Source organism: Salvelinus namaycush, chromosome 30 (assembly GCF_016432855.1).
Source record: "Salvelinus namaycush isolate Seneca chromosome 30, SaNama_1.0, whole genome shotgun sequence".
NCBI classification, from domain to species: Eukaryota; Metazoa; Chordata; class Actinopteri; order Salmoniformes; family Salmonidae; genus Salvelinus; species Salvelinus namaycush.
In genome coordinates, this window is record NC_052336.1 from 14,256,017 (window position 1) to 14,283,965 (window position 27,949).

The 27,949-nt window shown below is 42.0% G+C and overlaps 1 protein-coding gene across 2 annotated transcripts in view; it reads left to right on the forward strand.

Moving 5' to 3' along the window:
* Window positions 1-27,949, forward strand: part of LOC120025369 (disintegrin and metalloproteinase domain-containing protein 10-like) — an 81,445-nt gene that overhangs the window by 35,159 nt on the left and 18,337 nt on the right. For both annotated transcript variants that reach the window (XM_038969913.1, XM_038969912.1), the window contains exons 3-4: window positions 13,573-13,691; window positions 25,664-25,822. In XM_038969913.1, coding sequence (XP_038825841.1) covers window positions 13,573-13,691; window positions 25,664-25,822 — 278 coding nt within the window. The remainder of the gene's footprint in view (window positions 1-13,572; window positions 13,692-25,663; window positions 25,823-27,949) is intronic.

Sequence of the window (27,949 nt, forward strand, 5' to 3'; positions counted from 1 at the left end):
TGAGTTTGGAGTCCACTCTTATCACAGGGTAGGGCCCTCAGTATAGAGGTCTGGGTGGGACTGATTTCTTCATCCCGCCCGCACCCGCAGCTTTTCATACCTGTAGCCTGTCCGACTCCCACCCAGCTGCAGTCCTGCAATATTATTTTAGGCGTAGGCTATTTGATGCAGATCGCTTGCACGCCATGGTCCCAGCAATTTTGCGCGCTGTAGGCAATATCAAAATGCACAAAAATAACCTACGAAATAAGTAACATTTCCAGAGATTCTCACATTCTCCATTTTATGTTAGGCTATCAGTATTACTGGGTTATATCAGCCAATAGGTTAGACGTAGTTTGAAGCGAGCAGAGTTGGACAGAGAGCGGACACTTGCACTTTCTACTGAGGTACGTTTACCCTTGTACTTTGCTGGGGGAAAAATGGCATCCATTGTGGTATGGGTCAGATTGACCCGCACTGTTTAAACACACTCAAGACAAAGAATCAAGTAAAAACAGCCCAACTTTATTTTGTCTTATCAGACCTTTCATAATGAAGAAATAAAATAACACTTGATTTCAAAAACTATATTTAAGAACTAGTTGTTAAACATATTCATTTCTCACAAACAAGCAGAGATCTTGTTATAAAAGTGCAACCAGAACCAGTCAAAACAAAAAATATTGTACTTTTTTTATTTAACCTTTTTATTTAACTAGGCAAGTCAGTTAGGAACATTCTTATTTACAATGAGGGCCGACGCTGGGCCAATTGTGCTCCGCCCTATGGGACTCCCAATACTGGCCGGTTGTGCCTGGAATCGAACCAGGGTCTGTAGTGACTCTTCTAGCACTGAGATGCAGTGCCTTAGACCGCTGCGCCACTCAGACACTTGTTTATTTTGGAACTGTGCAAATATCTATACAGATGAAAGCTTCCGGGTCAAATTGACCCACAAAATCATGTTTGTATACAAAATCTACACAGACATTCCAGAACACATCAACGTGTCCACATTTTAAATTTAGGTTCATGACCCTAAATGAGGAAAAGTCATTTAATTTCATGGAGAAAGAGGTTAACTATTATTTTAGACAACTCAAAAGTGGAATTTGTTCAAATTGCCTACCTTTTTAGGAGCGGGAGGATTTTCTGACATAGACCAATATGGGTCAGAGAGAGAGAACTGCCCAGTGCTTCTCTGCCCATGGATAGCCTACAGCCTACTATATTAAATTGAGACCAAATGCGCACCTGTTCTCACTCATATGGCTACTGAACTTGAAGCAGCAAGAATGATGACAGCTGACACTTGCACTTTCTCTTGAGCTACGTTTTGCATATAGGAAATAGCCTATCTTTTTATAGGAGTGTGACGATTTGCAGGCAGAGACAAATGGGTAATCAATACTTATTGAAAATGAATAGGTGCAACGCTCACTCCCCATGGTATTCGCTCGTTGCGCCCTTTTCCTTTTCAAATCATGTTTTTTTTATTGCTTTTCATCTCACATTGGTTGAGCTCCCTCCACTTATTACCATTATCAATATTTATTTACAGACACTAGTCAACTATAGCCTAATCCAATTTTAGTCAACTTCCTTGGAAAGATAACTGCCCCTTGATTCTCCGCCCATTTATAGGCAGTCTACTCTATTTCATTGAGTCATATATTGTAGGCTCTTGATCTTGCACGCCCATCTAGGAGAGAAGAGGTAGGCTATTGAACTTGAATCAGCGAATTCTGAGATTGTGGGTGAATAATGCGACACAGAGGTGCTTTTAATACAATAGGTAGGCTAACGCATACAAAGCAGAAAGACGACCGTTTCCAAATAATCTGCGGGACCCCAAACAAAATGTTCATCCCAAAGCCCGCTCCCGCTTGCAGCATGAAAAATGTTGACTGTGTCACAGTGGTCGGGACCTGTTGGGACATGCAGCCCTCTACCTCAGTACTTTACCTTCCTCCGCCCTGTATAATGTGTGGTTTGAAATGACACACTGCCTGTACCGCTGCATATTTTATTTCCAGCCTGTTGGTTTTAAATCAGCCATGATCAACCTGATGTAGTTGGCTGGCAGTGGATCGATGCAAAGAGAGAAATATTTGAGGGAAATGTTTTTTAGATGTAATCCCACTTCGTTGTTCATAGTGTTTAATGTTCCTCTCTTGCAGTAGGCTAGTAAAGCACACCCACTCTGACAAGGTGACAGTAGTCAGCAGTGGTTTGATCTGTAGAGTTGATCTGCTGTCCTCCTACTGTGTTAAGACAAGCATGCCTTTAGGCTCAGTTTACTGTATTAAACAATTCTAATCATTCTCGCTTCCCTGATCAATCTGATTTGAGGATTATGTAAGTAAATAAATTGTTTAATTCCTTCCAATGGCCTAGTATTTTGCCATTGGCCGCATGTGTGTCACGTTATAATAAAGGTCAGCCTGAAATATTAGAACAAGTAGATCCTAATCTGATTTATCAGCTTGATTTATCACCAGTAGCCTATATCCTGAACACAGCCTTGGATAGCCATCAGACACCATGTGAGAGATGCAATGTTGATGAACTGCAGTTACCCAGATCTGTCCCATGGATTAAGGCTTGACTGTCCTTCTTAGTCCCATAATCAGACTTGACTGTCCTTCTTAGTCCCATTTTAGTTAATGTGCTGATAAGACTCCACTGGGCAAGTAGAGACATGTATCATAGTTGGAGCGAGAAGGTTTTTGTTGGGGTTTTGAAAGAATGGGGCTGTTAGCCTGTCGTGTTGAGAGAAGCACAGGTGTTTACATGGTGCAACTATATGATCAACCCTCTCAATCTCTGGAGTCTGGTACTGGAAATTGTCATAAATATCGTTTTTTGTTTACCTGAGCAGTGAATGAACCGTCAGTTTTTAGGTCTACTTGTTTCCCCTGGAGTAGTAGGAATGTATTTTAATAATGTATAAACTCATTAGGGACTATTTGGAAGTCTAATACACCTAGTTTTCACTTTTCACTTTCTGTAAGACAGGCAGATGGTGTCAGCATTATTTTAGCATTATTTTGAGCACTATTTCCATTATATAAAGACCTGCCTGTCACATCACCTCTACTCCTGGAGTGCTGACAAAAGCTGAGGTGTTAGAATTTACTTTGAGATGTGGTGCTAGCGCCAGACAGTTTTATGGAGGAGATGACGGGTCGCTTGTTTTTATTTTATATTCAAATGCCTTATCTGATCAGATTCTACATAATGAAACTTTAAGCACTTTCTGTTCCCTTCTGACTGAGATATACAGATTGTTCTCCAGAGCTCAGGATTACACAAACTCTGTCTATGAATAATACAGAGATGTATTCCATTCAGTGACAAGTAGAGGGAAGAATGGCTATATTTGATTATGGGAGCACACTGCACTCTGGGAAGCAGTAAGCCATCTCCAGTGTTCGGGTTGCAATTAATCAGGATGTTTAAAGCGTGAGCTGAGTGGCTATGGAGCTCTGAGCTCTAAATAATATGATCAGCCCACAGACATGTGGGTGTTTGATGTTTCATTGAGGTGCGTTTGGGACGTTGGTAGTATATTAGAGGAATAAATGCCATCTTGAAATGAGAGAAGATAATTTCCTGTCAGAAGTCAGATCCTTCGCAGCCACCCTGCAGACTCCACTGTTAATGAGTTTTTAATAGAGGTTTATCATCTTGCCGCACTTGAACTCACAACATCATGAACATCAGGCTTGAAACAAATCCATCGGTAATTTGTATTTATGTTCCCATCACTGTTCCAGACACAGATTGTATCAGCTGTGGACTGATTCCTCCCTCCAATCTCTTCTGTTGTTGTGTTTGTGAAGTTCAAAATGACATTTCTGCTGGTTAAGGGTGTCTCTGCAGCAAGGTCTCTCTCACTTTCTCTCTCCATATCCCCCTCTCCCTCACTCACATTCCCTCTGCCCGATTCATTTTTTCACCCACTGATGTGTAGCATGTCACGATAATGTCTTTGGTTAGCGTTTCTCTCAAAGGCGATGGTTAAGCACAAAGACTCCATGTTTGTCCCATCTGTCTGTCATCTCAGGGAAGTGGAGCTGAAAGGGACTGGTACTGACTATGCTCGATATGGTGAGCTTCAGGAGTTATTCTAACTGCTGAACTCTAGCTCAGAGCCTGCTGCGCGATTTAAAGATCATATTCTGTCTGCCACATCCACATAGAGACTGGGATAAACATCTCTCTACTTGGACCTGCAGCAGGATTGGAGTGGTTCAAATGATTCTGGAGTTGAACAGTGTTTCATTTAGCCACACAGATGTGTGAATACACAACACTGCTTTATGCTCAAATTCTTTGTAGAATTCTCTCTCACCTCTGCTTTACAACGTCTGTCTGATCTGATATGAAATCCATGAATAGCCTGAGTGTACAAAACATTAGGAACACCTTCCTAATATTGAGTTGAACCCCCCTTTGCACTTAGAACAGCCTCAATTCGCCTGTGCATGGACTATAAGGTGTCAAGCGTTCCACAGGGAGTCCATGTTACCGCAGAAACAGACTAAACCGCACGAATGCGCGGCCATCCCGTTTTCAGTCAGCTGTTCATTCCCCAAAAAATAACAAATACAATTCTACGGATACGGCTGTTATTTTATTTTCATGCCGATATTCATCCATAACAGTCGGTTACACAGTTGTGCCAGCCCTACTCATCTGTAATGAAATAACTGCTATGAAAGTTACAATCTCCAGCCCTGTTTCAGGCAGCATCTGATTGCTGTGGCTCACTGAAGCTGAAAGAAATAGAGCGCATCCACTTTTTAAATAGTCTGACGGATCATTTCACACCAGCCTCCCCCGGCACCTGAGTTTCAGAAAGGAAGCAGCCTAGATAGAGCTGTTGTTTTTGTTGGTGTACCAGGACTATAGTATTTACCGGCACCCATCTCCACCCACACTTCTAACAAGTCTGACTGAGACTGGAGAAAGGAGGGGATGTACTGTGACTTACTGACACGCAGAGAGGAAGTGTAGGTAGAGCGAACATGAAAGGAAAGATGTTAATAATATTGCGTTTGGTCAGGTTGCTGGTGATATGCTTGTGGAGAGAAAGGCCTTGTGTTTGGCTAACCTCCTTAAGAGGGTTTAATGAGAAAGAGGCTGCTAGGTGTCAGAGAGACATGCTGATCTACACGTCCACAGACCGGTTAGGTGGGAGAAACAGGGAGGCTGGTTGGTGGGACTTTGATAAACTCAGAGGACCTTGACAATGTTTTTCCATGGCAACAGGTTCCATTAGAGCCATTCCCTATCAACAGCAGGGAGGATCAGAGCAGAATTTAACCAGAGTGTATCCTGCCAGCCCAGAAGTTAAGCCAGGAGAGATAATAACACAAATACTTGCTCACAACACACACACTCATCACAAGCTGCTGTGCTGGAAAGTTACATGCAGTGTGACTTGCTTGGGCGCCAAACCTGCTGGGTGTCAGTGGAGGCGGAGTGACCACCTGTCCCTGGCTGCCTCAGGGTAGACCATCCCCCCTCGCCTGCCTGGCACACGCGTACGCCAGCCAGCCAGTGATACTGCTCAGGTGAGGAGGAGTTGTGTAATATGTGGATCTGTTCAGTCCCTGATAGCGTTCCTCCAGTGTGGTGGTTTACTTCGCCTGACATTATAGGGACGTTACTGGGATCATCTTGCTCTCTCCTCTTTTCATTCCCTAACACACACTCCCTTCCCCCCTCACCATCACCACGGCCCCCCTTACTCCCCCCTCCTAGTGCAGAGATTTGCTGCATTAACTCCAGTCATATGACTATGAAGTCATGTTGCTGGAAATAGTTTTTCTTATTGTAATACATTTGTGGCTTTTCAGGTTTTATTTAAAAAGGGTTGATTTGGAAAAAAAATCTGGCTGGCAAGATGCATGATAATACTCCTACGGGCATAATTACATTGTATAAGAATTTCTCCTATTTCATAGAGACAGAAGGCATGAGGATGCATTCATTTAGTGGGATTATTAGAGTTGAATGTCCTGAGTACATCATAATTATATTGTTTTGGGTTCCAGTAACTGACTGGGATCCTGCTGTACAGTGTGTGTGTGATGATGATGATGGAGGGAGGGTAGTCTATACCCTGTGGCTCTACTGAGCAGTGGCACTGAATGACTGACACAATGGGGATGCTGCTGGGGATGCTGCTGAGAGCCAGACTGCGCTCAAGAAGGTGTATTACTGTGTTGATAATGTAGTCCTCGGGAAACCAAACAACTTAAATATAGAAATTTCAGTCATTCACAGTTACTGCACTTCATCACATCTCTATCAGTATCTCCCCTGCCTGTCTGTCAAAAAGAAACGGATCAATTTTCCTGCTCCACAATGTAACACTGATAGTCTCTTTTATCAGCAGAATGCTTCAGTATAGCTGTAGATATAGCCTAGCTGTTTTCCCTGGCCCTTTATTTGAGATGTTGTAACAGTCATTGTCAGTTCATGCATAGACCTGCTACAGCATGCTGTGGCCATAGATGCAGATCCAAGGCCTATGCACGGTTTTGAGAGGGGAACAGCCCTAACCCATGGGAGTAAAATCTTTCCTGGAAGTAGAGGGTTGACTCATCTCTCACCCCCTCCTGGTGCCCCACCGCTCTGCAGCCCCCACCCCTTCTCTCCCTGTATTCAGTATGCCTGTGTGCTCTGTCTGGTTGCTGAGGCTGGCAGTAAAGGCTCACTACACACACAGCTGTCCTCTTTGCCGCCATTACCACTCTAAAAATACTGCTCCACATTTTAGAAAATGAAAGTCCATAAATCTGGCTAATTTTGTGCAGCCATGCTCTGGTGGCCGTCCATCTGCTGTCTGCTTGGGTGCGTGCTGAGTAGGGAATCTGGAGACCAATACCTGGCTGTACTGTAGGGCATGTTCTAACAGTGGTGCACAGTGCTGAAGAAAGGCATCCTATAGAATATACGACATCGTATCTACAGTGGTACATGTTGCGTAAGTGTCACATAGTTGACATTCTGCAGTCAACCCACCAGTGCATTCTCTCCTGACTAGATTAGAAAAAGGGCATAATAAGGAAGGCCTGTAAAGTGAAATCTTCCTGACGGGAATTAAATACACCTGTCCCCGTGCCACTGCTTGTTTGATTGCACTGTGGAGTGTGTCTCCGGTTGGTGTGCCAAGGTTAAGTGTTGTGTGGTAATTGAGTGTGTTCTCCCAGTGGGGTCTGGTGGAGGTGGCTGTCTGTATAATGGCTGGTTGAGTCACTCACTAACAGACATTAGCATAATGCTTTGCTCTCTGAAGGGTCTCAGAGAGAGCCAACCGCTTCACCTGTCTAACATCGCCGTCTTATTTTGGACTGTGTATTGTCTGTCCGTGTGTGTGTTTGAGAGAGCGTTTTTGGCACAATGTCAGTTAGGCTAAACTCTGTTGGTGGTAGTTATTGGTCTAGTCAAGTAGTGTTCTAAGTGCTGGACTGAAAGGAAATGAAAGCAACCTCAGGCTGCTCCATCTGACAGCACTTTATGGACGTGTGTTTAACTCTCTTCCCCCATACATTCTGTTGTTATGGTGGTCTCAAGTACCACTATCATAAGGCAGGCTGCATCTTCTTGCACTAAGCAGTAAGGCTGACCCCACTTAGTTGACTGCTCAATTGTTTGATCGTTAGGCTGTTGGTCGACCAAGATTTCTTTAGTCGAACAGTTGCAAAAACGTATTTATTTTTTCATGCTGTACAAGACGCCTGTCTGATTTGCGCCTGTCTGAGTTTACTAATCCATTGTGGAGGCCGTGGGGATGGAACAGTCCTTCACTCTAAGACGTGCTACTGAAATTGTATATGGTTAAGGACAATAGTGCAATACTAATAAAAATAAGATTATTTTATAACATGCGCTTTCTCCCGCATTTGACACCGGTCGTATCAGTACGCTGTTGAATTGATGCCTTTTCCTAGACCATGTTGCTATGTTTATAAAAGCAAAGTTAACCTTATATTGGTGTTGAGAACAATGCGGCGGAGGCAGCAGCGGAGTTAGGAGATGCGACAACAGCCCTTGCCTTAATTGACTAAGAAAAGTGAGGAGCGAGAGAACCCCAGTTTTTAATTAGGTCTATAATCAACAGTCTAACTGTTAAATGTGCCTGACTTATAAATCATCCATATACAGTACCAGTCAAAGGTTTGGACACACCTACTCACTCAAGGGTTTTTCTTTATTTTTACTATTTTCTACATTGTAGTTTATGTCTTCACTATTATTCTATGAAATAACACATGGAATCATGTACTAACCAAAAAAGTGTTAAATCAAAGTATATTTTAGATTCATCAAAGTAGCCACCCTTTGCCTTGATGACAGCTTTGCAGACTCTTGGCATTTTTTCAACCAGCTTCATGAGGAATTCACCTGGAATTCATTTCAATTAACAGGTGTGCCTTCTTAAAAGTTAATTTTTGGAATTTCTTTCCTCAATGCGTTTGAGCCAATCAGTTGTGTTGTGAAAAGGTACGGGTGGTATACAGAAGATAGCCCTATTTGGTAAAAGACCAAGTTCATATTATGGCAAGAAAGCTCAAATAAGCAAAGAGAAACGACAGTCTATTACTTTAAGAAATGGTCAGTCAATCTGGAAAAAACCATCAAGCGCTATTGATGAAACTGGCACTCATGAGGACCGCCACAGGAAAGGAAGACCCAGAGTTACCTCTGCTGCAGAGGATAAGTCCATTAGTTACCAGCCTCAGAAATTGCAGTCCAAATAAATGCTTCACAGTGTTCAAGTAACAAACATCTCAACATCAACTGTTCAGAGGAGAATGCGTGAATCAGGCTTCATGGTTGAATTTCTGCAAAGAAACCACTACTAAAGGACACCAATAAGAAGAAGTGGCTTGCTTGGGCCAAGAAACACGAGCAATGGACATTAGACCGGTGGAAAACTGTCCTTTGGTCTGATGAGTCCAAATTTTTGGTTCCAACCGGTGTGTCTTTGTGAGAGTAGGTGAACGGATGATCTCCGCATGTGTGGTTCCCGAAGCATGGAGGAGGTGTGATGTGTGGGGGTGCTTTGCTCGTGACACTGTCTGTGATTTGTTTAGAATTCAAGGCACACTTAACCAGCATGGCTACCACAGCATTCTGTAGCGATACTCCATCCCATCTGGTTTGCGCTTATTGGGACTATAATTTGTTTTTCTACAGGGAAAGGACCCAACTCACCTCCGTGCTGTGTAAGGGCTATTTGACCAAGAAAGAGAGTGATTGAATGCTGCATCAGATGACCTGTCCTCCACAATTAACCGACCTGAGATGGTTTGGGATGAGTTGGACCGCAGAGTGAAGAAAAAGCAGCCGACAAGTGCTCAGCATAAGTGGGAACTCCTTCAAGACTGTTGGGAAAGCATTCCAGGTGAAGCTGGTTGAGAGAATGCCAAGTGTGCAAAGCGGTCAACAAGGCAAAGGGTGGCTACTTTCAAGAAACTAAAAATGTTTTGGTTACTAGGATTCCATGTGTTAAATTGTTTTGATGTCTTCACTATTCTACAATGTAGAAAATAGCAAAAATAAAGAACCCTTGAATGAGTAGGTGTCAACTTTTGACTGGTACTGTATATCTACAGAAATAAGACAGATCCTGCTTCTATCCCTGTTTGAGTGTTTGTTTAATAGCCTACTGATTCCGTGAGCACCAAGCCTCCATGAGCGCCAACCACAATATGTCGGTTACATTTTTTTCACAAATTTGACTGTTTTGAATCTTTGCTATGCTCTAAAGGCTTTACACTTTTATTTTCTCATTAGAAAAGCCTCTGGTATTACTTATTAATTCAGTGCTAACACTGTTCCAAATTGTCAGGAATTGTATTTATAATAATGACCACCTTCTTCTTGATCTCCTTCTTATTATTCTTCTTCTTCTTCTTATTATTATTAGGATCATTATAATAATAAGTCATGTCATTATCATTAGTAGGCATAGTATAGCAGACTTGTAGAACCACCATCGAGCTGTAGGCCTCAAAGCGCACCCTTTTTAATCTTAATACCGCAACTTACTTAGGCCTATATTTCAATACTTTTATATAGGTGACTGTATCAATCAATCATTCATTCATGTCATCACACAGCATACGAGTCATTCATGATTTGAAATGCAATCAAGCATTTTAGTTTTAAAATTAAACAAATCAATAGTTAGCGTAAACAAACCGCTCCATTTCTAGTAATTGCATTCACAAATGCATGTGACTGTTTTTAGACTCTGCTGTAATAAAGGCTTTACAAAAAAATAAAATAACATTAGCATATTCTCTGGTACGCTTATCATTTAATTAGTGTTTATATTGTTCCAAACAGTCAGAAAGCTGTAGTCATCTAACAGCTGCTGTTTTGAACATATAATATGCATGCAGCGCTTGCTCCTTACGTTCTGTTTCTTTATTTCCAGTATTTTCCACAACTAGTCAAATTTATTCCACACATCCGACTTCTCCTTTACCTCCTGAGCAACCAGTAAACATGGCCCCATTTCAAGTTTGTCACATCTTCTGCATCCATTTTGCTGTTACATGTGTTGGGAGTTTGTTATAACCAATTTATTGATGTGATTGTGATCTGCTACAGGTCAGGCCCTATTGGTCATGTCCATGCGATGCATACATGTGTCACGTAAAGAGAGCAAGGGTTGAGAGAACAGAATGTTTTTCCTAAATAAATTAGGGATTTCCTTAACTTTACAGTCAGAAATGGATGTAATTACGTTGCAACTTCAACACGGACAGCACGATAAACAATGTTCTGTGGTGGTCGCTGCAGCAGCGAGGAGAGAGACAACGGGTGCTAGTCACTTGCTGTAAAAACAAAAATGACAGTGCAGCAAGTCTGCACAATCAAATCAATTGCAGTCAGACTCCCTCTAGTCATTTGTGTGTCTTCATTATTTCATCAAACAGTGGGCTTAAAGAATGAGACAAGCTCACTGCGTATAGTTGATTTGATTAAAATACGTAGGATGTGTCTATATATAGAAAAATACACGTTTTTAATTTTTAGAAAAATTTGGTTGAAAGAACAAACTCGGTCAACAGATTTTTTGGGGGTGGGTACAGCCCTACTAAGCAGTAACTAAGACTGTCTTAGGGTGTGGTTATGAGGAAGTGGTTATGAGTCGAGTGAGTTTCTATGACAAAAACAAACATTCCTGAAATTTGATTGTTGGCAATATTGTGTGACTCACTGACTGTGAATGTCAACAGATTAGTCTATACATTTTCTTTGACCGGCCTAGTCAGTAGTCACAAGATAAGCTGTTTTATATACATGTGCAATCTTTCTTCCCTTACACTTCTATTGTTTCGAGCGTTGTGTGTGTGTGTGTGTGTGTGTGTGTGTGAGTCACGTCGTCCTCTCCTGACTGGGTTAGTGTTGTGTAACCAACCATGTGTCCACTAACACCCCAGCAGCCTGGAGGGGAGTCTTAATCAGAGAGCTGCTCTGGGCAGGGATGCCCGTGTCAATTACAGCTGTCATTTGTTACCCAGTGAGAGGGCCTGGGCCTCCCGCTGTTATCAACAAAGCAAATTAGGAGGGCTGTTGTTGTGAAGTGCTGTAGCTGTGATTAACCTGGGATGGCCCTCTGTTCCTTCTTAGTTTTGGATGTACTGAGGGGAAATGGTCAGTATTTAAAAAAAAAAGTGTCTTGTTCTCAGTGTTTACAAAGAGAAATATGACAAGATACATTTTCAATGTCCAATAGTTGCACTCTCAATGGGTTACTTTTATTGACTAAAGATACATGTTGTCAAAATGTGTGATTGTGACATTTTCTCTGTTGTTCCCCATGTTATTATTGGGAAATATAATGTGTTACCTTTTATTTAACTAGGCAAGTCAGTTAAGGACAACGCTGGGCCAATTGTGCGCTGCCCTATGGGACTCCTCAATCACGGCCGGTTGTGATTAGGGTTGCAAAGAGTCTGAAACTTTCCGTTAAATTTCCGTAAATTTTCCATGGGAAGTTAAGCCCTGGAATTTTCCTTAAATTGCTCAGAAAAGTTAGCTTATAACAGTGAAGCTTTTTTTGTGGGTATACACAAGGCAATTCTAGGTCTTGTGGCATATTTTAGTTAAACTATCCCCAATTCAATGGAATTGCAACCCTCTGCATGCACAGTGCACTCTTCCATCACATGTACAGCTGATTCTCAAGATCTTGCACACTTATGAGATGCTATTGAGCCCACACTACTACACTGAGCCAAGGATTACATGCTTTCTGGTAAGTTTTGATTATAATACTGGGTGGGGTGAATATATTTTATATGACATAAACGTCCCTTTTTCAGGACCCTGTCTTTCAAAGATAATTTGTAAAAATCCAAATAACTTCACAGATCTTCATTGTAAAGGGTTTAAACACTGTTTTGCATGCTTGTTCAATGAACCATAATTAATGAACATGCACCTGTGGAGGGGTCATTAAGACACTAACAGCTTACAGATTGTAGGCATTTAAGAAGTTATGAAAACTTAGGACACTAAAGAGGCCTTTCTACTGACTCTGAAAAACACCAAAAGAAAGATGCCCAGGGTCCCTGCTCATCTGCGTGAACGTGCCTTAGGCATGCTGCAAGGAGGCATGAGGACTGCAGATGTGGCCAGGGCAATAAATTGCAATGTCTGTACTGTGAGACGCCTAAGACAGCGCTACAGGATGGACAGCTGATCGTCCTCGCAGTGGTAGACCACGTGCAACAACACCTGCACAGGATCGGTACATCCGAACATCACACCTGCGGGACAGGTACAGGATGGCAACAACTGCCTGAGTTACACCAGGAATGCACAATCCCTCCATCAGTGCTCAGACTGTCCGCAATAGGCTGAGAGAGGCTGGACTGAGGGCTTGTAGGCCTGTTGTAAGCCAGGTCTTCACCAGACATCACCGGCAACAATGTCGCCTATGGGCACATACCCACCGTCGCTGAACCAGACAGGACTGGCAAAAAGTGCGCCATAGGGCGGCATACAATTGGCCCTGCGTCGTCCGGGTTTGGCCGGTGTAGGCCGTCATTGTAAATAAGAATTTGTCCTTAACTGACTTACCTAGTTAAAAAAATATGGAGTAATGATTTACTTGACCTGTGTTCTGATAAGACTGGTGTGATTCTCTTGAGCTCCCAGCCCAGGCATCTAAGTCATCAGGAATTTATAGGAAATATTATTCCTGAACAATAGATGTGCTGCTGAACGATCTAAAGCATTTGCCCATCCATTTAAGATGTTTCTCAAATAACAACCACTTTCTATTGTCTCCCCTGAGTGAAGTTGATGAAGGCCCTAAGTCGGTCTTTATTTTCATTTGCTGTAGGCCTATGTGAAATTAAGTGTCTTACAGCCTAGTCTGTAGTATTCTGTCTTTGTTGGGAGACAATGGTTTGGCATTGTTACTTGCCCTAATCCTTCTCCTGTCATTCTGGCTGCATAGATGTTTACTGAACCATGAGCGGGAATGTTTGAGGTACTAAACGGGGTCTGGGTAGTGTAGTAATGCATTTTTATGTTCCTCTCTTGCAGACATTTCAATCTGAGGATGAAGAGGGACACCAGCCTGTTCTCTCCAGACCTCACGGTAGAGGTGTCAGGAGTGGAGGCGCCCTACGACCCCTCCCACATTTACACTGGAGAAATCTTCGGTAAGTCCAGCAATTATGTCTTTGAACGACAAAGTTCTTGTGCACACAGGGACAATTACGATAGTTACCAGCGAAACGCTTCCCGCATCCAATTTGCTTTTGCGTTCATCTGTGGTGTGTGGGTGTGTGCCAGTGTGTTGTTGTGGGATTGGTAGTCTGGAGTTCATTGTAAAAGCCCAGCCACCATGAAGCTGTGGTTTTAAACGTTGTTATTGGATATCAGTCTCCTCTCTTTGTCTGTCTGTGTGTGTGTGTGCGTATACGTGTGGAGAATATGTTAGTCACGTTCCAGTCTCACATCCTCAGGATCCTCCCCCTCCCCATGCCTGCAGCAGAGCTCACATGTAACAAAAGGGAAAACAAGGCCAAGGTGTGTCCGTCCGGTCATGTGACATGTGTTTGTGTGAAGCTCTCAGATCCCAGCAGGCTCATCTCCACTCCACCTCATCATTTCCAGATGCTGTCATCTCTCTTCTCCTCTGCTGAACAGACTGTAATTCAAATCAGACTCCACTGGAGCACTTCCCATCTCTATCAAATGGAAATCTTGATCTGTTTTCTTTTAGAGAAGCAGCACTGTGTTGTTCCAAGGACGACAATGTTGTAGCCTATTTCTCATATCTGTATTGTGGTGTCATTTGTAATGCAATGGAAAGGTTTGTCCAGACCAAAAATTCAGCAAGCTTTTTATTTTCAATAATTAAGGTGGATGTTCAAAAGTTGGAATTTATATAAGTCAGAATAACTGTGCATTTACCCACTGATGTATTCATTTATTTGCACAATTTCAGAATCAGAAATCTAAACGTTGAACTTCTGTAGTTGTGATCTGCTGTAAAGGCCATACTCTGTGTCACCTTTTAATATCTCCAAATCATATTTTTTTTGTATATTTTTTTTAACCCCCTTTTCCCTCCAATTTTCGGGATATTCAATTGTCCCATCGCTTGTCCCATCGCTGCAACTCTCCTACGGACTCGGGAGAGGCGAAGGTCAAGAGCCATGCATCCCCCGAAACATGACCCTGCCAAGCCGCGCTGCTTCTTTTTAGAACCTCCCTTTCTCCTGTTTTTCAGACATTAACATGTCTACCAAGATCCTATTACAGCGATGTCATAAAAGCCCCACTCATTTGCTGTGTGCTAGCTAGGTTTCCATCCAATTGGAATATTTCATGCAAATGTTCAAAAATCTCGATGAAAATACGCGTATTTTCCCACCAGTGGTGTGTTTCCACCAAACATACTCGTTGCAGATGTACCAAATAAAAATCTAAAGTTCATTGTGTTTCCAGTGCATTTTAGATTCTAGCGATCGTTTTGTCACAAACTGGTGCGTTAACCTGTTGAGGACAGAGGGCGCTGTTTTCACTTTGGGGGGAAATCGTGCCCAATTTAAACGGCCTCGTACTCAATTCTTGCTCGTACAATATGCATATTATTATTACTATTGGATAGAAAACACTCTCTAGTTTCTAAAACCGTTTGAATTATATCTGTGAGTAAAACAGAACTCATTTTGCAGCGAACTTCCTGATAGGAAGTGGAAAATCTGAAATCGATGCTCTGTTCTAGGGCCTGCCTATTAATGTCCTTGATATTTATTAGTATAGATGCACTTCATACGTCTTCCACTAGATGTCGACAGGCAGTGAGAGAAGAAATGGAGTGTATAACTTGATCTGGGGTCGAATAAAAGCTCTCGGCATGACGTGTCACCAGTTTCCTGTTTTCTGGAGAGCGCGTGAAGGGACCTGGATTTGCCTTCTGATAAGCTGTCGTTATGGACGACTAATATCTCCGGCTTTGATTTTATTTGATACATGTGACAATATCATCGTAAAGTATGTTTTTTCAATATAGTTTTATTAGATTATTGAAATTTATTCGGGACGTTAGGCGTGTTGCGTTGTGTGCCTTTGTTCAGGAAGGAGAGCTTCGCGCTACTTTGCTAGGTTTCTGTGCTAATTGACTGGAGAAGAGGACATTCTAAATCCAAACAACGATTGTTCCCGACAAAGGACCCCTTGTACAACATTCTGATGAAAGATCATCAAAAGTAGGACCCATTTTATGATGCTATTTCATATATCTGTCGAACATGTTGTACTAGTCATTTGCGCCCAGATTTTGGGCACGCTCTCGCTATAACTAAGCTGGATGTCGTAATGAAGTTATTTTTAGAATTCTAACACGGCGATTGCATTAAGAACTAGTGTATCTATCATTTCCTATACAACATGTATTTTCTAGTAACGTTTATGAATAGTTATTTGGTCAGAATAGTTGGAGTGTCATAAAAATATCCGCACATTCTGGGAAAAAGATGCTACGTTAGCACAATGTATAACCACTGATTTCAGCTCTAAATATGCACATTTTCGAACAAAACATAAGTGTATGTATAACCTGATGTTATAGGACTGTCATCTGATGAAGGTTTATGAAGGTTAGTGAAAATTAATATATTTTGCTGGTTTATTCGCTATCGCTAACGTGCCTATTGCTATCGCTAACGTGCCTTGATGAATGAATGCGGTAGGCTATTGTAGTAAGCTAATATATTGCTATATTGTGTTTTCGCTGTAAAACACTTTAAAAAAATCTGAAATATTGGCTGGATTCACAAGATGTTTGTCTTTAATTTGCTGTACACCATCGATTTTTCAGAAATGTTTTATGATGAGTATTTAGGTATTTGACGTTGGTGTCTGTAATTACTCTGGCTGCTTCGGTTCTATTTCTGACGGTAGCTGTGATGGTAGCTGCAATGTAAAACTGATTTATACCTCAAATATGCACATTTTTCGAACAAAACATAGATTTATTGTATAACATGTTATAAGACTGTCATCTGATGAAGTTGTTTCTTGGTTAGTTTGGTTGGTTCTTGGTTAGTTAGGTTGGCTTTGTGCATGCTACCTGTGCTGTGAAAAATGTCTGTCCTTTTTTGTATTTGGTGGTGAGCTAACATAAATATATGTGGTGTTTTCGCTGTAAAACATTTTAAAAATCGGACATGTTGACTGGATTCACAAGATGTGTATCTTTCATTTGCTGTATTGGACTTGTTAATGTGTGAAAGTTAAATATTTCTCAAAAATATTTTTTGAATTTCGCGCTCTGCCTTTTCAGTGGAATGTGGGAGGAGTTCCGCTAGCGGAACGCCAGAGCCAGACAGGTTAAATAGTACATGTGCCTACTCTGGTCTCGCAGATAGTCTACAATGCGGGTAGGCTTAGTAGGGTAGTAGGGTAGGCTAGTCCACATGAGATGATTAAGAGCTAGAATTTTTTTTTTGTCAAGCATTGATCATCATGTCACCAGAATAAGACCCTTGATATTTATTGGAAAGGAGCATCAAACTCATCACTGGGGTTTCACCACGCTGTGAAGTTCATCAGAACTTATTTCATCTGTAGCCTAATAAACTGCATGGTTTCACAAGTCGTAGTGGGAGGACCACATATCATCGCGTGACACCAAGTTTACTTCGATACGATGGTTATTATATCAATATTTGCGCATAAAGGCCACCGCCTTTTCTTGCATAGTTAATTTTACAGACACAAAGATCCCACTTGTCAAACAAACACATGATTTGTAGGCATTTATTAACTTGTATCGAAACTTCCAGTTTCCATCACAGCTGTCGTGATTTTTTTTTTGTAAATATACACTGCTCAAAAAAATAAAGGGAACACTTAAACAACACAATGTAACTCCAAGTCAATCACACTTCTGTGAAATCAAACTGTCCACTTTGGAAGCAACACTGATTGACAATAAATTTCACATGCTGTTGTGCAAATGGAATAGACAAAAGGTGGAAATTATAGGCAATTAGCAAGACACCCCCAATAAAGGAGTGGTTCTGCAGGTGGTGACCACAGACCACTTCTCAGTTCCTATGCTTCCTGGGTGATGTTTTGGTCACTTTGAATGCTGGCGGTGCTTTCACTCTAGTGGTAGCATGAGACGGAGTCATTTGTGGCCTGCTGGAGGTCAATTTGCAGGGCTCTGGCAGTGCTCCTTCTTGCACAAAGGCGGAGGTAGCGGTCCTGCTGCTGGGTTGTTGCCCTCCTACGGCCTCCTCCACGTCTCCTGATGTACTGGCCTGTCTCCTGGTAGCGCCTCCATGCTCTGGACACTACGCTGACAGACACAGCAAACCTCCTTGCCACAGCTCGCATTGATGTGCCATCCTGGATGAGCTGCACTACCTGAGCTACTTGTGTGGGTTGTAGACTCCGTCTCATGCTACCACTAGAGTGAAAGCACCGCCAGCATTCAAAAGTGACCAAAACATCAGCCAGGAAGCATAGGAACTGAGAAGTGGTCTGTGGTCACCACCTGCAGAACCACTCCTATATTGGGGGTGTCTTGCTAATTGCCTATAATTTCCACCTTTTGTCTATTCCATTTGCACAACAGCATGTGAAATTTATTGTCAATCAGTGTTGCTTCCTAAGTGGACAGTTTGATTTCACAGAAGTGTGATTGACTTGGAGTTACATTGTGTTGTTTAAGTGTTCCCTTTATTTTTTTGAGCAGTGTACATGGTATGCCTTTACTCGCATAAAAACTGTGGATGGAAACGTGGTTACTGATAAGTGTAATTGCCAGACTCACTCTGGCTTACTTAGGGAATAATTAGAATAGTCAGAAGATGTTCATGTCTACAGAGGCCTTGATGTATGACAGAGAACCTTTAGGCTTTACAAAATCAAATCTAAAACCTTGCTTTTCCCCCCATTCTTTTTTGTAAGTGGACAGTTTCCATATGAGAGATGAAACGCTGCAAGGAACACCTAATATTGTCCTCAAAGACTTAATAGATTTTTCCACATTCCCCAAGCTTGATGAGCTTTTTTGGCAGTTGCTAATCTTCAGAGAAATAGTGGTCGGGTAATCATCATGCAATCACGCTTCCGCAAGCAAGGCTGCTTGCCAAAGGCATAATTGCTGCAATAACGAAGTGTTACAAAAATGGAATACTCTAGAATACTGCAATTAGGGATAAAGTTTGCACTCAGAGTTGAATTGCAGTAAGTGGCAACATCTTTCTCTCCTCAACCCTTTTCTGTGTAATACAGTGCCTTCCCGAAAGTATTCATATCCTTTGACTTATTCTACGTTTTGTTGTGTTCCAGCCTGAATTAACAATGTATTAAATATTGTTTTTTCCTCACCCATCTACTACATACAATACCCCATAATGACAAAGTGAAAACATGTTTAAATTTTTTTTTGCAAATGTATTAAATTAAATAAACATTTCATATCCCTGAGTCAATACATGTTATAACCACCTTTTGGCAGCGCTTACAGCTGGCAGTCTTTTAAGAGCTTTTGGATTGTACAATATTTGCACATTATTCTGTTTAAAATTCTTCAAACTCTGTCAAATTGGTTGCTGATCTTTGCTAGACAGGCATTTTCAAGTCTTGCCATAGATCCTCAAGTCAAATCTGTGACTAGGCCACTCAGGAACATTCAATGTAGTGTTGGTAAGAAAACTCCAGTGTATATTTGGTCTTGTGTGAATTTGTCTCCCTGTGTCTATTGGGAAGCAGACTGAACCAGGTTTTCGTCTAGGATTTTGCCTGTGCTTAGCTCTATTCCTTTTCTTTTTATCCTAAATAACTCCCTTGTCCTTGCCTATGCATAGCATACCTATAACATGATGCAGCCACCACCATGCTTGAAAATATATAGAGTGGTACTCTGATGTGTTGTTACCGATAACCAATATTTAAAAATGTTGCGTCATTTTAAGCATTCTAGTACAGTTAAATAGTTAGAACACACACGCAGCGGTCTAAGGCACTGCATCTCAGAGACATCTACAGTCAAATCCAGGCTGTATCACATCCGGCTGTGATTGGGAGTCCCATAGGGCGGTGCACAATTTGGCCCAGCGTCATCCGGGTTAGGCCGAGGTAGGTCATTGTGTATATAAGAACTTTTAATTTTCTTAATTTAACCAGGCAAGTCAGTCAACCTCTACTTCATCACCATCCCTGATCCGGGAGCATCCTCATCAGTAAAAAGCTGACTAGCATAGCCTAGCATAGCGCCACAAGTAAATACTAGCATATAAATATCATGAAGTCACAAGTCCAATACAGCAAATGAAAGATACACATCTTGTGAATCCAGCCATCATTTCCTATTTTTAAAATGTTTTACAGCGAAAACACTATGTATTTCTATTAGCTAACCACAATAGCAAAAGACTCAACCGCATATTTTCACAATTTTTTTACCGCATAGGTAGCTATCACAAAACCGACCAAATAGAGATATAATTAGTCACTAACCAAGAAACAACTTCACCAGATGACAGTCTTATAACATGTTATACAATAAATCTATGTTTTGTTCGAAAATGTGCATATTTGAGGTATAAATCATAGTTTTACATTGCAGCTACAATCACAAATAGCACCGAAGCAGCCAGAATAATTAGAGAGCAACGTGAAATACCTAAATACTCAAAATAAAACATTTATGAAAAATACATGGTGTACAGCAAATGAAAGATAAACATCTTGTGAATCCAGCCAATATTTCAGATTTTTTAAGTGTTTTACAGCGAAAACACAATATAGCATTATATTAGCTTACCACAATAGTCAAACACACAACCGCATTTATTCACCGCATAGATAGCATTCGCAAAAGATATAAAATTAATCACTAACCTTGACCAACTTCATCAGATGACAGTCTTATAACATCATGTTACACAATACACTTATGTTTTGTTCGAAAATGTGCATATTTTGAGCTGCAAACCGTGGTTATACATTGTGAATATGTAGCATCGATTCACCAAATTATCCGGAGATATTTTGGACAGTCACCTAATCTGACCAAAGAACTCATCATAAACTTTACTAAAAAATACATGTTGGACTGCAAATGAAAGATACACTAGTTCTTAATGCAATCGCCGTGTTAGATTTTTTAAAATAACTTTACCATAACAAACAGCTTACGTTATAGCGAGACAGCGCCCGCAATAAGGGTGGAAAATAGGACTAAACATTTTCCACAGAAATACGAAATAACATCATAAATGGTTCCTACTTTTGCTGAGCTTCCATCAGAATCTTGTACAAGGAGTCCTTGGTCTAGAATAAATCGTTGTTTGGTTTTAGAATGTCCTCTTTTCCTGTCGAATTAGCAACCATAGCTAGCCAAGTGGCGCGAAGATGTCCATCTTCTCTCGACGCAAACAACGCAAAATTCCAAAACTCCCGATAAACGTTGAATAATCTGATAAAACTCGATTGAAAAAACATACTTTACGATGATATTATCACATGTATCAAATAAAATCAAAGCCGGAGATATTAGCCGTGTATACCGAAAGCTTTTCAGAAGGCAATCTGGGGTTCCTTCTCGCGCCTTCGAAGACAATGAAATTTCCAGACACGTCATTCCAAAAGCTCTTGTTCGACCTCAGATCAAGCTAGACACCCCATTCCACCTCCCACTGCCTGTTGACATCTAGTGGAAGGCGTATGAAGTGCATGTATATCCATAGATTTCAGGCAATTGAATAGGAAGGCCCTGGAACAGAGCCTCGATTTCAGATTTTTCACTTCCTGTCAGGAAGTTTGCTGCAAAATGAGTTCTGTTTTACTCACAGATATAATTCAAACGGTTTTAGAAACTTGAGAGTGTTTTCTATCCAATAGTAATATTAATATGCATATTGTACGATCTAGAATAGAGTACGAGGCAGTTTAATTTGGGCACGATTTTTTACAAAGTGGAAACAGCGCCCCCATATTGACAAGAAGTTAAGAACAAATTCATATTTTCAATGACTGCCTAGGAACAGTGGGTTAACTGCCTGTTCAAGCGCAGAATGACAGATTGTACCTTGTCAGCTCGGGGATTCGACCTTGCAACCTTTCGGTTACTACTCCAACGCTCTAACCACTAGGCTACCCTGCCGCCCCTTAACTGACTTGCCTAGTTAAATAAAGGTTACACACACACACCACACGGACCAAAAAGTTATTTAGTTGGCATTTAAGTATGTCCCCATTACCAGTAAAACATAATCAAAACCTATTTCTTTCACTTACTTGCTGTGCTGTTTGTTTGTTCATTTGTTCAGTTTCATTCTCAACCAGGATTTCATCATAATTGTCAAGCAGTGAAGTTTCAGCTGTCTGTCTGTGGCCTCTCTTCCTCGGTGCGCACTGTCACTGTCAGTTTCCATCTTGTCCAGCTGTGTATGTAACATTTTCATGTAAACGCTGTTTGTCTGCATCGAAGTAGCGGTCCTTGTACATAGCATCGAGCATGGTGGCAACACAGTAAAGAGAGAATGCCTGTTGAGCAGGCATTTCAATGCCATGACGGAGGGTATCACGTCTGATGCAGGCGCAGTTGATGAGCTTATTTCTCCAGTCAGTTGTTCAAATGGAGCTAGCTAGTGTGTTCATGTTCTCAAATGGCATCAGCGGTATGACAACCAGCACATTCATGAGCATGAAATACGACTTTCCTCAGTAGGAAATCCTCGACGACCCATTGTGTTGTCAAACTCAGCATGCTCATGGGGCTGTTATCGCTGGTCCAAATGTCGTGAAGTTAATAGCAGTGACGCTATTACTGTGTAACTCCGGTAGGGCAACATCTGAAAAATAGTGCATTTGGTAGTGTGTACCGGTGCTCGACCAGTCGGCGAAAGCCAACATCACCCACGACAGAGAACGGTTGATTGTCAAGGGCAATGAATTCCATTATCTTGGTGTTAATGGATTTCGCCTTTGAGTTGTCTCGCTGAAATGTTCTTACTCTTTCAAATGACTGCTCGACTTGCTGACTGCTCGATCCACACAGCAGTCATTGTGGGCTAGGTTAGGAATGCTGTGTTGCATGTGTAACGCTACATTTTATGTGGTGTCATTACGTCATGTACCTACGTTATTAGTTTGCACGTCAGCTTTGACATCGGTTTTGCACATCGGCATTAAACTAGACATCGGGCCGATGTCGATGTTGGCATTTTTAGCTAATATTGACCGATTCCGATATATTCACCGATATATCCTGCATCCCTAATTGATACACAATCCAAAGTGTAATTTAATAATTTTTACCATGCTCAAAGGGATATTCAATGTCTGCTTTAAAAAAAAAAAAATTTAACCAATCTACTAATTGGTGCCCTTTGCGAGGCATTGGAAAACCTCCCTGGTCTATGTGGTTGAATCTGTGTTTGAAATTCACTGCTTGATTGAGGGACCTTACAGATAGTTGTGTGTGTGTGTGTGTGTGTGTAGGGTACAGAGATGAAGTAGTCGTTCAAAAATCACGTTAAACACTTATTGGTTCATGCAACTTAATATGTGACTTGTTAAGCAAATATTTAGGCTTGCCATAACAAAGAGGCTGAATACTTATTGACACTTCAGGTTTTCATTTTTCATTAATTAACAAACCATTCTAAAAATGTTTACAAAATTCCACTTTTACATTATGAGGTATTGTGTGTAGGCCAGTGACCCAAAATATAAATTTAATCAAATATAAATTCAGGCTGTAACACAACCAAATGAGGAAAAAGTCCAGGGGTGTGAATACTTTCTGAAGGCACTGAACATCTCTGGCATTGTGTGTTGTTAAATTCAGTTGCTCATCAGTTGGCCTCTGCCTGATATTCGAAGAACCATGAACTGGCAGTGAATTGGTAATATCTCCAGTCCCATTCTCCTCCACCTGTAGCTAATAGCTGTCTGTACTGGGAGTAGAACCCATCTGCTAGTGAAGTACTGTGAGCTAGTAGAGAGCCAGAGACCAGACCTCTCCGTTATGTGTGATCAGATGGGCCTATACATTCATTTTCTCATTTGCCCCTCATAAAGACCAGCAGACTCCACTCTCCTTACTTTACATTAGCCCACTTAGCACTTTGGGGAGCAGGCAATTTCATGAACTAAATTAGGTGGTTACCTTGGTCCCAGTCTTGTGGAATTCCCATAATTGGAGTGAAGCTGCTTGTATCTGGACTGCAGTAGGGTTTCTGATGATAAGGTACAGGGGTAAAGAATATTCAATTTCCACTGTCTATACGGCCACATTAACCCGGCTCTCATTAGTGTAGCGTGTTCTTTTCTCTCCTTCTCTGACATAAAAGTCTTGTCAGTTGCCCTTGGGACGCGCCGTATTCTCCTGACTTAAACTAGGAATTATTAGTGCTCCCTTTGCTGAGGCTGTGAGGGTATCCGTGTCTGAGTTCTGACTACTCCTTGGCACAATAATCAGACTTGATCCATATGTGCGCAGAGGATTGGTCTAAACCCCGACGGCACTGGCCTTTCATGCCCAGATAAAGGGCTTCCTCTCTGGGCAAATGAGCTGTGCCTTCTGGAGATCAGAAGGGGAATCTGTCCCTGAAATTATATCAAAACCATAGGGCCCTCTTTAATGTTACCAAGTGCTGCCCAGTATAAGACAACATAGATTCAATTGGTCCTCACTCTGTTCTCCAAGCTGTCAGTGGGGAAAGTATTATTAATGTATTATTCTGAAGAAAATGGGACAGCAGAAGTCATCTAAAGTGACAGTTATTACTGTCAATGAATGGTCTCAGCATAGCTCAACATTCCTTTCCCTAGTATTTTGCTAATTTTGTTTAGATGGAGGTAATCTAGTTTACAGTATTATTTTCAGCAAGCACCTCGGTTATTGACTGTGGTTTGCTATTACTCTAATCTAATATGTGCCTAATGTACTGCAGTAGCGTTAATGGAAAGCACTTTCTGTTTTTCTCACTTTCAGTATCAAAACTGCTACCAATACCAGTTAGTGTCCCAGTGTTTCCTGACGAACTGCATGGCTAGGGCCTGGAAAAACCAGGGAGAACTTTGGGCCCTTGGAACACACAGACAGAGATTTAGGGAGAAAGAGCTGGATGCTCCGTGGGACAGATATGTGTTCTGCTGTTCTCGTTATCTCCAGCAGGAGAGCAGAGCAGGCGGCCCCCAGCGGGCCTACTGGGCCTCTTTCCTATGGAAACACAAACCTAACTGGGGAGAGAGGCTGGCTGGCTGGTTGGCTGGCTGCCTGTGTTTCTCTGTCTACGCTAAACTGCAATGGTCCCTCAGGTTAGCTATGAGACAAACGCTCCAACATTTTCGCAACAATACAGAGCTGAAGAGAGCAGCAGATTTAAATGAAGTTGGGCTTCCCTATCCTGAGGAAAACAAGTCTTATTCTCTCCCTGATTTAGTTATCTTCTCCCATTGAGTTGCCAGTCATCTATGTCCTTTTCAATTATAGCCCTCCAGAGTCTGCTGATTTTATAACACAGGTTAATTGGGAGTGGGAGTTTTTCTTCCAACCTGCATAGCTACTGATGGAAAAGGTTTAAGGTGCTTGCTCTTGACAAACACTGAATTAAAAACATTCATTTTCGTCAGCCAGACTTTCTCTGTCTGGTTCAAAGGTGGATGATGTTTAATAGACTGCTATGCCCTGACAGCATTTTGTTTTATTCCCACTTCTTTCTCACTGGTTCCTTGATTCTTCAAGCATTAGTTGTGCCTTTTGCGTAAGAAACTATTCTTTGATTTTCCCTGACACTAACCAGAGTCCAAGATCTTATTACTAAAGTCATTATTTGTCTGATTTGAAGGTCAGATGAGAGAAGCAGGGATGAGTCTTTATGATCCAGACAGACAGGGATATGCTGCATCCCACCCTGACTCTGTCCAAGACGGTTTTCCCCCCAGGAACAGCTCACGGTCTACCATCTGCTCAATTTCTAGAGCTGTGTGTGTGTCTGCATTATGTTTTGTTAGTTTGTGTCAGCTTAAATTGGTCCATACCTTTTGTGTGTGTTCCTCTCACACGTTAAGCATTGACTTTCTTCCTACCCCCAACTGATTAGAGTTGAGTTGACCACCCTTCTTCAGCCACCTGACCTCAGTCTTTCTTCTCCAGGTGAGAAGGACACTCTGACCCACGGCTCGGTGGTGGGCGGCAGGTTTGAAGGCTTCATCCAGACCCACCAGGGCATGTACTACGTGGAGCCTTCGGAGAGGTACCTCAATGACAAAGACGTGCCCTACCACTCAGTCATCTACCACGAGGGGGACATCAGTGAGTATACTTGATTCACTGCTCTCCTCTGCCAGTCACCCTGCAGTCCTGCTGAAGTAATGGTGCCAACATCACAGCACTAAAATGGGTTATGGCTGTCGTTAATGTAATAGGTATATTTTATACACTTAAAGGGCATGTTCTTTAATGCTTTTGCTATATTGATTCAGAAGATGTTGCCCATACAGTATGACTCTGGGTGTGTGTAAGTGTTGATTTGTTTTTTAGGGATCTAGCTTTAGAAATTAGGCGTTCATTATCCTATTCAGCAGTAGGAATACAATTTTGTTCCAAATAACACATATATTTTGTGCAGGCAAAGATGGTTATTATTGGAAGCACAGTGGATGGCTTATTAACACCACAGTATTCTGTCAGTGTTATTCACTTTGAAAAGCCATTTTTTTCCATCATGAGCATGAAATGGATTGAATTGGCTGTAGCAGCTCTAAATAGCAGTACCATGGCTGTGCTCTTTTTAATTACAGTTGTCAGCCACTGACTGCAGTGACTAATCCATGCTGGCTCGTCTGTACCAGCTTTTCTCTCTCCACCTCTGCTACACACACATCCCTCCCTATCAGAGAAAACAGTAGGCGTCACACTGTGACAGGACATGGACTTTAGATAGACAGTGACACCGAAAGGCGATTCTCTGCTATAGGTGTTTCGTGTAAGCAGAGATATGGACGATGATGGATGAATGTGTTCCTAAATGAACTGAAGGATGGGGGGTGGGACAGGACAGGTTTCTCTAGGCTTAGAGGTAAGGTCTTAAAGGCTGTGGAGTGCATACTGAGCAGAGTGGAGGTCTACGGTTCAAATACAATGCAGAGCTGTCAGAGGAGAGGTCTATCCAAGGGGAGTTTACATTGGGCATTTAGCCATACATAAGGTCAAGCCAAGGTCATGTCAGATGAACTGTGAAATGGGCCAGAGGAAGGGGAGCTGAGGAAGGTTGCACTGGGACACTGCGGCAAGACACACACACACACAGGGTTAGGCTGAGCCCTGATGATTGATTGATGCGAAGTCAGGATCAGAGCCAGTGGCAGAGTGTGAATCATCTTCCTTAGCATCCAGGCCACCAATTATAAGTCGATCTGAGGTGTGGGCTAAGCTCCAGAGACCACTGACCCCACTCATCCCAGTACAGGCCAGAGCAGCCCTCTCAGGCAGGGAGAAAGCAGAGTGGAGGCCCACCCTGTGTTACTTGGCCCTCTCTTCCTCGGGTGGGTCTGATTCACAGCCAGCCTACCTACTGACACACAGGCACAACCAGCCCAGCATGAGCCTGCAATCAGAGAACCTTTCTCTTACGCTTCTTCTCCACAATGTAGGCCTACTCGCTCTTTCTCCTTTCCCTCTATTTCTTCCCGCTCTCCCATTCTTTGTAATTTTCCATCTGTATGAGGTGTCAAGAAAGCTCTCACCCTCTATTCCTCCTCCCGTCCCTTTCTCTTTCTGTGTCTGTTTATCTGAGGGTGTGAACAGAGCCGTTCTGTTCCTCATCCCTTTCTCTGTTCCTCAGTGTCATATCCAATGACAGGCTGTCATCAGAACCCCTCAATAGTACTGCAGGGCTTGGTGACTGCCACAGTACCGGATTTGAGGTAGTTATGCCCTACCCATTATTTGTACTCTTCACATTTTTCTTCGTTCCTTAGCAGATCGTATTGCTTGAGACATTACATGAAGGGCCCCATTTCATATTTTTTCCTTCACTAATCTATGAAGCGAATGCCGCTGCCCCAAACAGATAATTTCTGTCAAGTCATGCTGCCGTGTGAAGTCCGGTCATAGCACTGATGGCAGCTTTCTTGTAAACACACTCTTAACCCCTTTGTGCCAACAGGCACCACTATGGTGCCTGTTGGCCAACGATGTACCACTCCTTGTGGTACATAATATTTATATTTACATAGCCTGTGATGTTATCAGCAGTACATTAACACATAGTTGAGTAATTGATTCATCTAACGTTGGCTGTATTCCTATAACACAATGAAGTATCAAATCCATATTGAGTAAAGACAATCTTCCATTAGACCTGTTTGAGATCTTCATTCCATTTACGTTTTTGTCATTTAGCAGATGCTCTTATCCAGAGCGACTTACAGAAGCAAT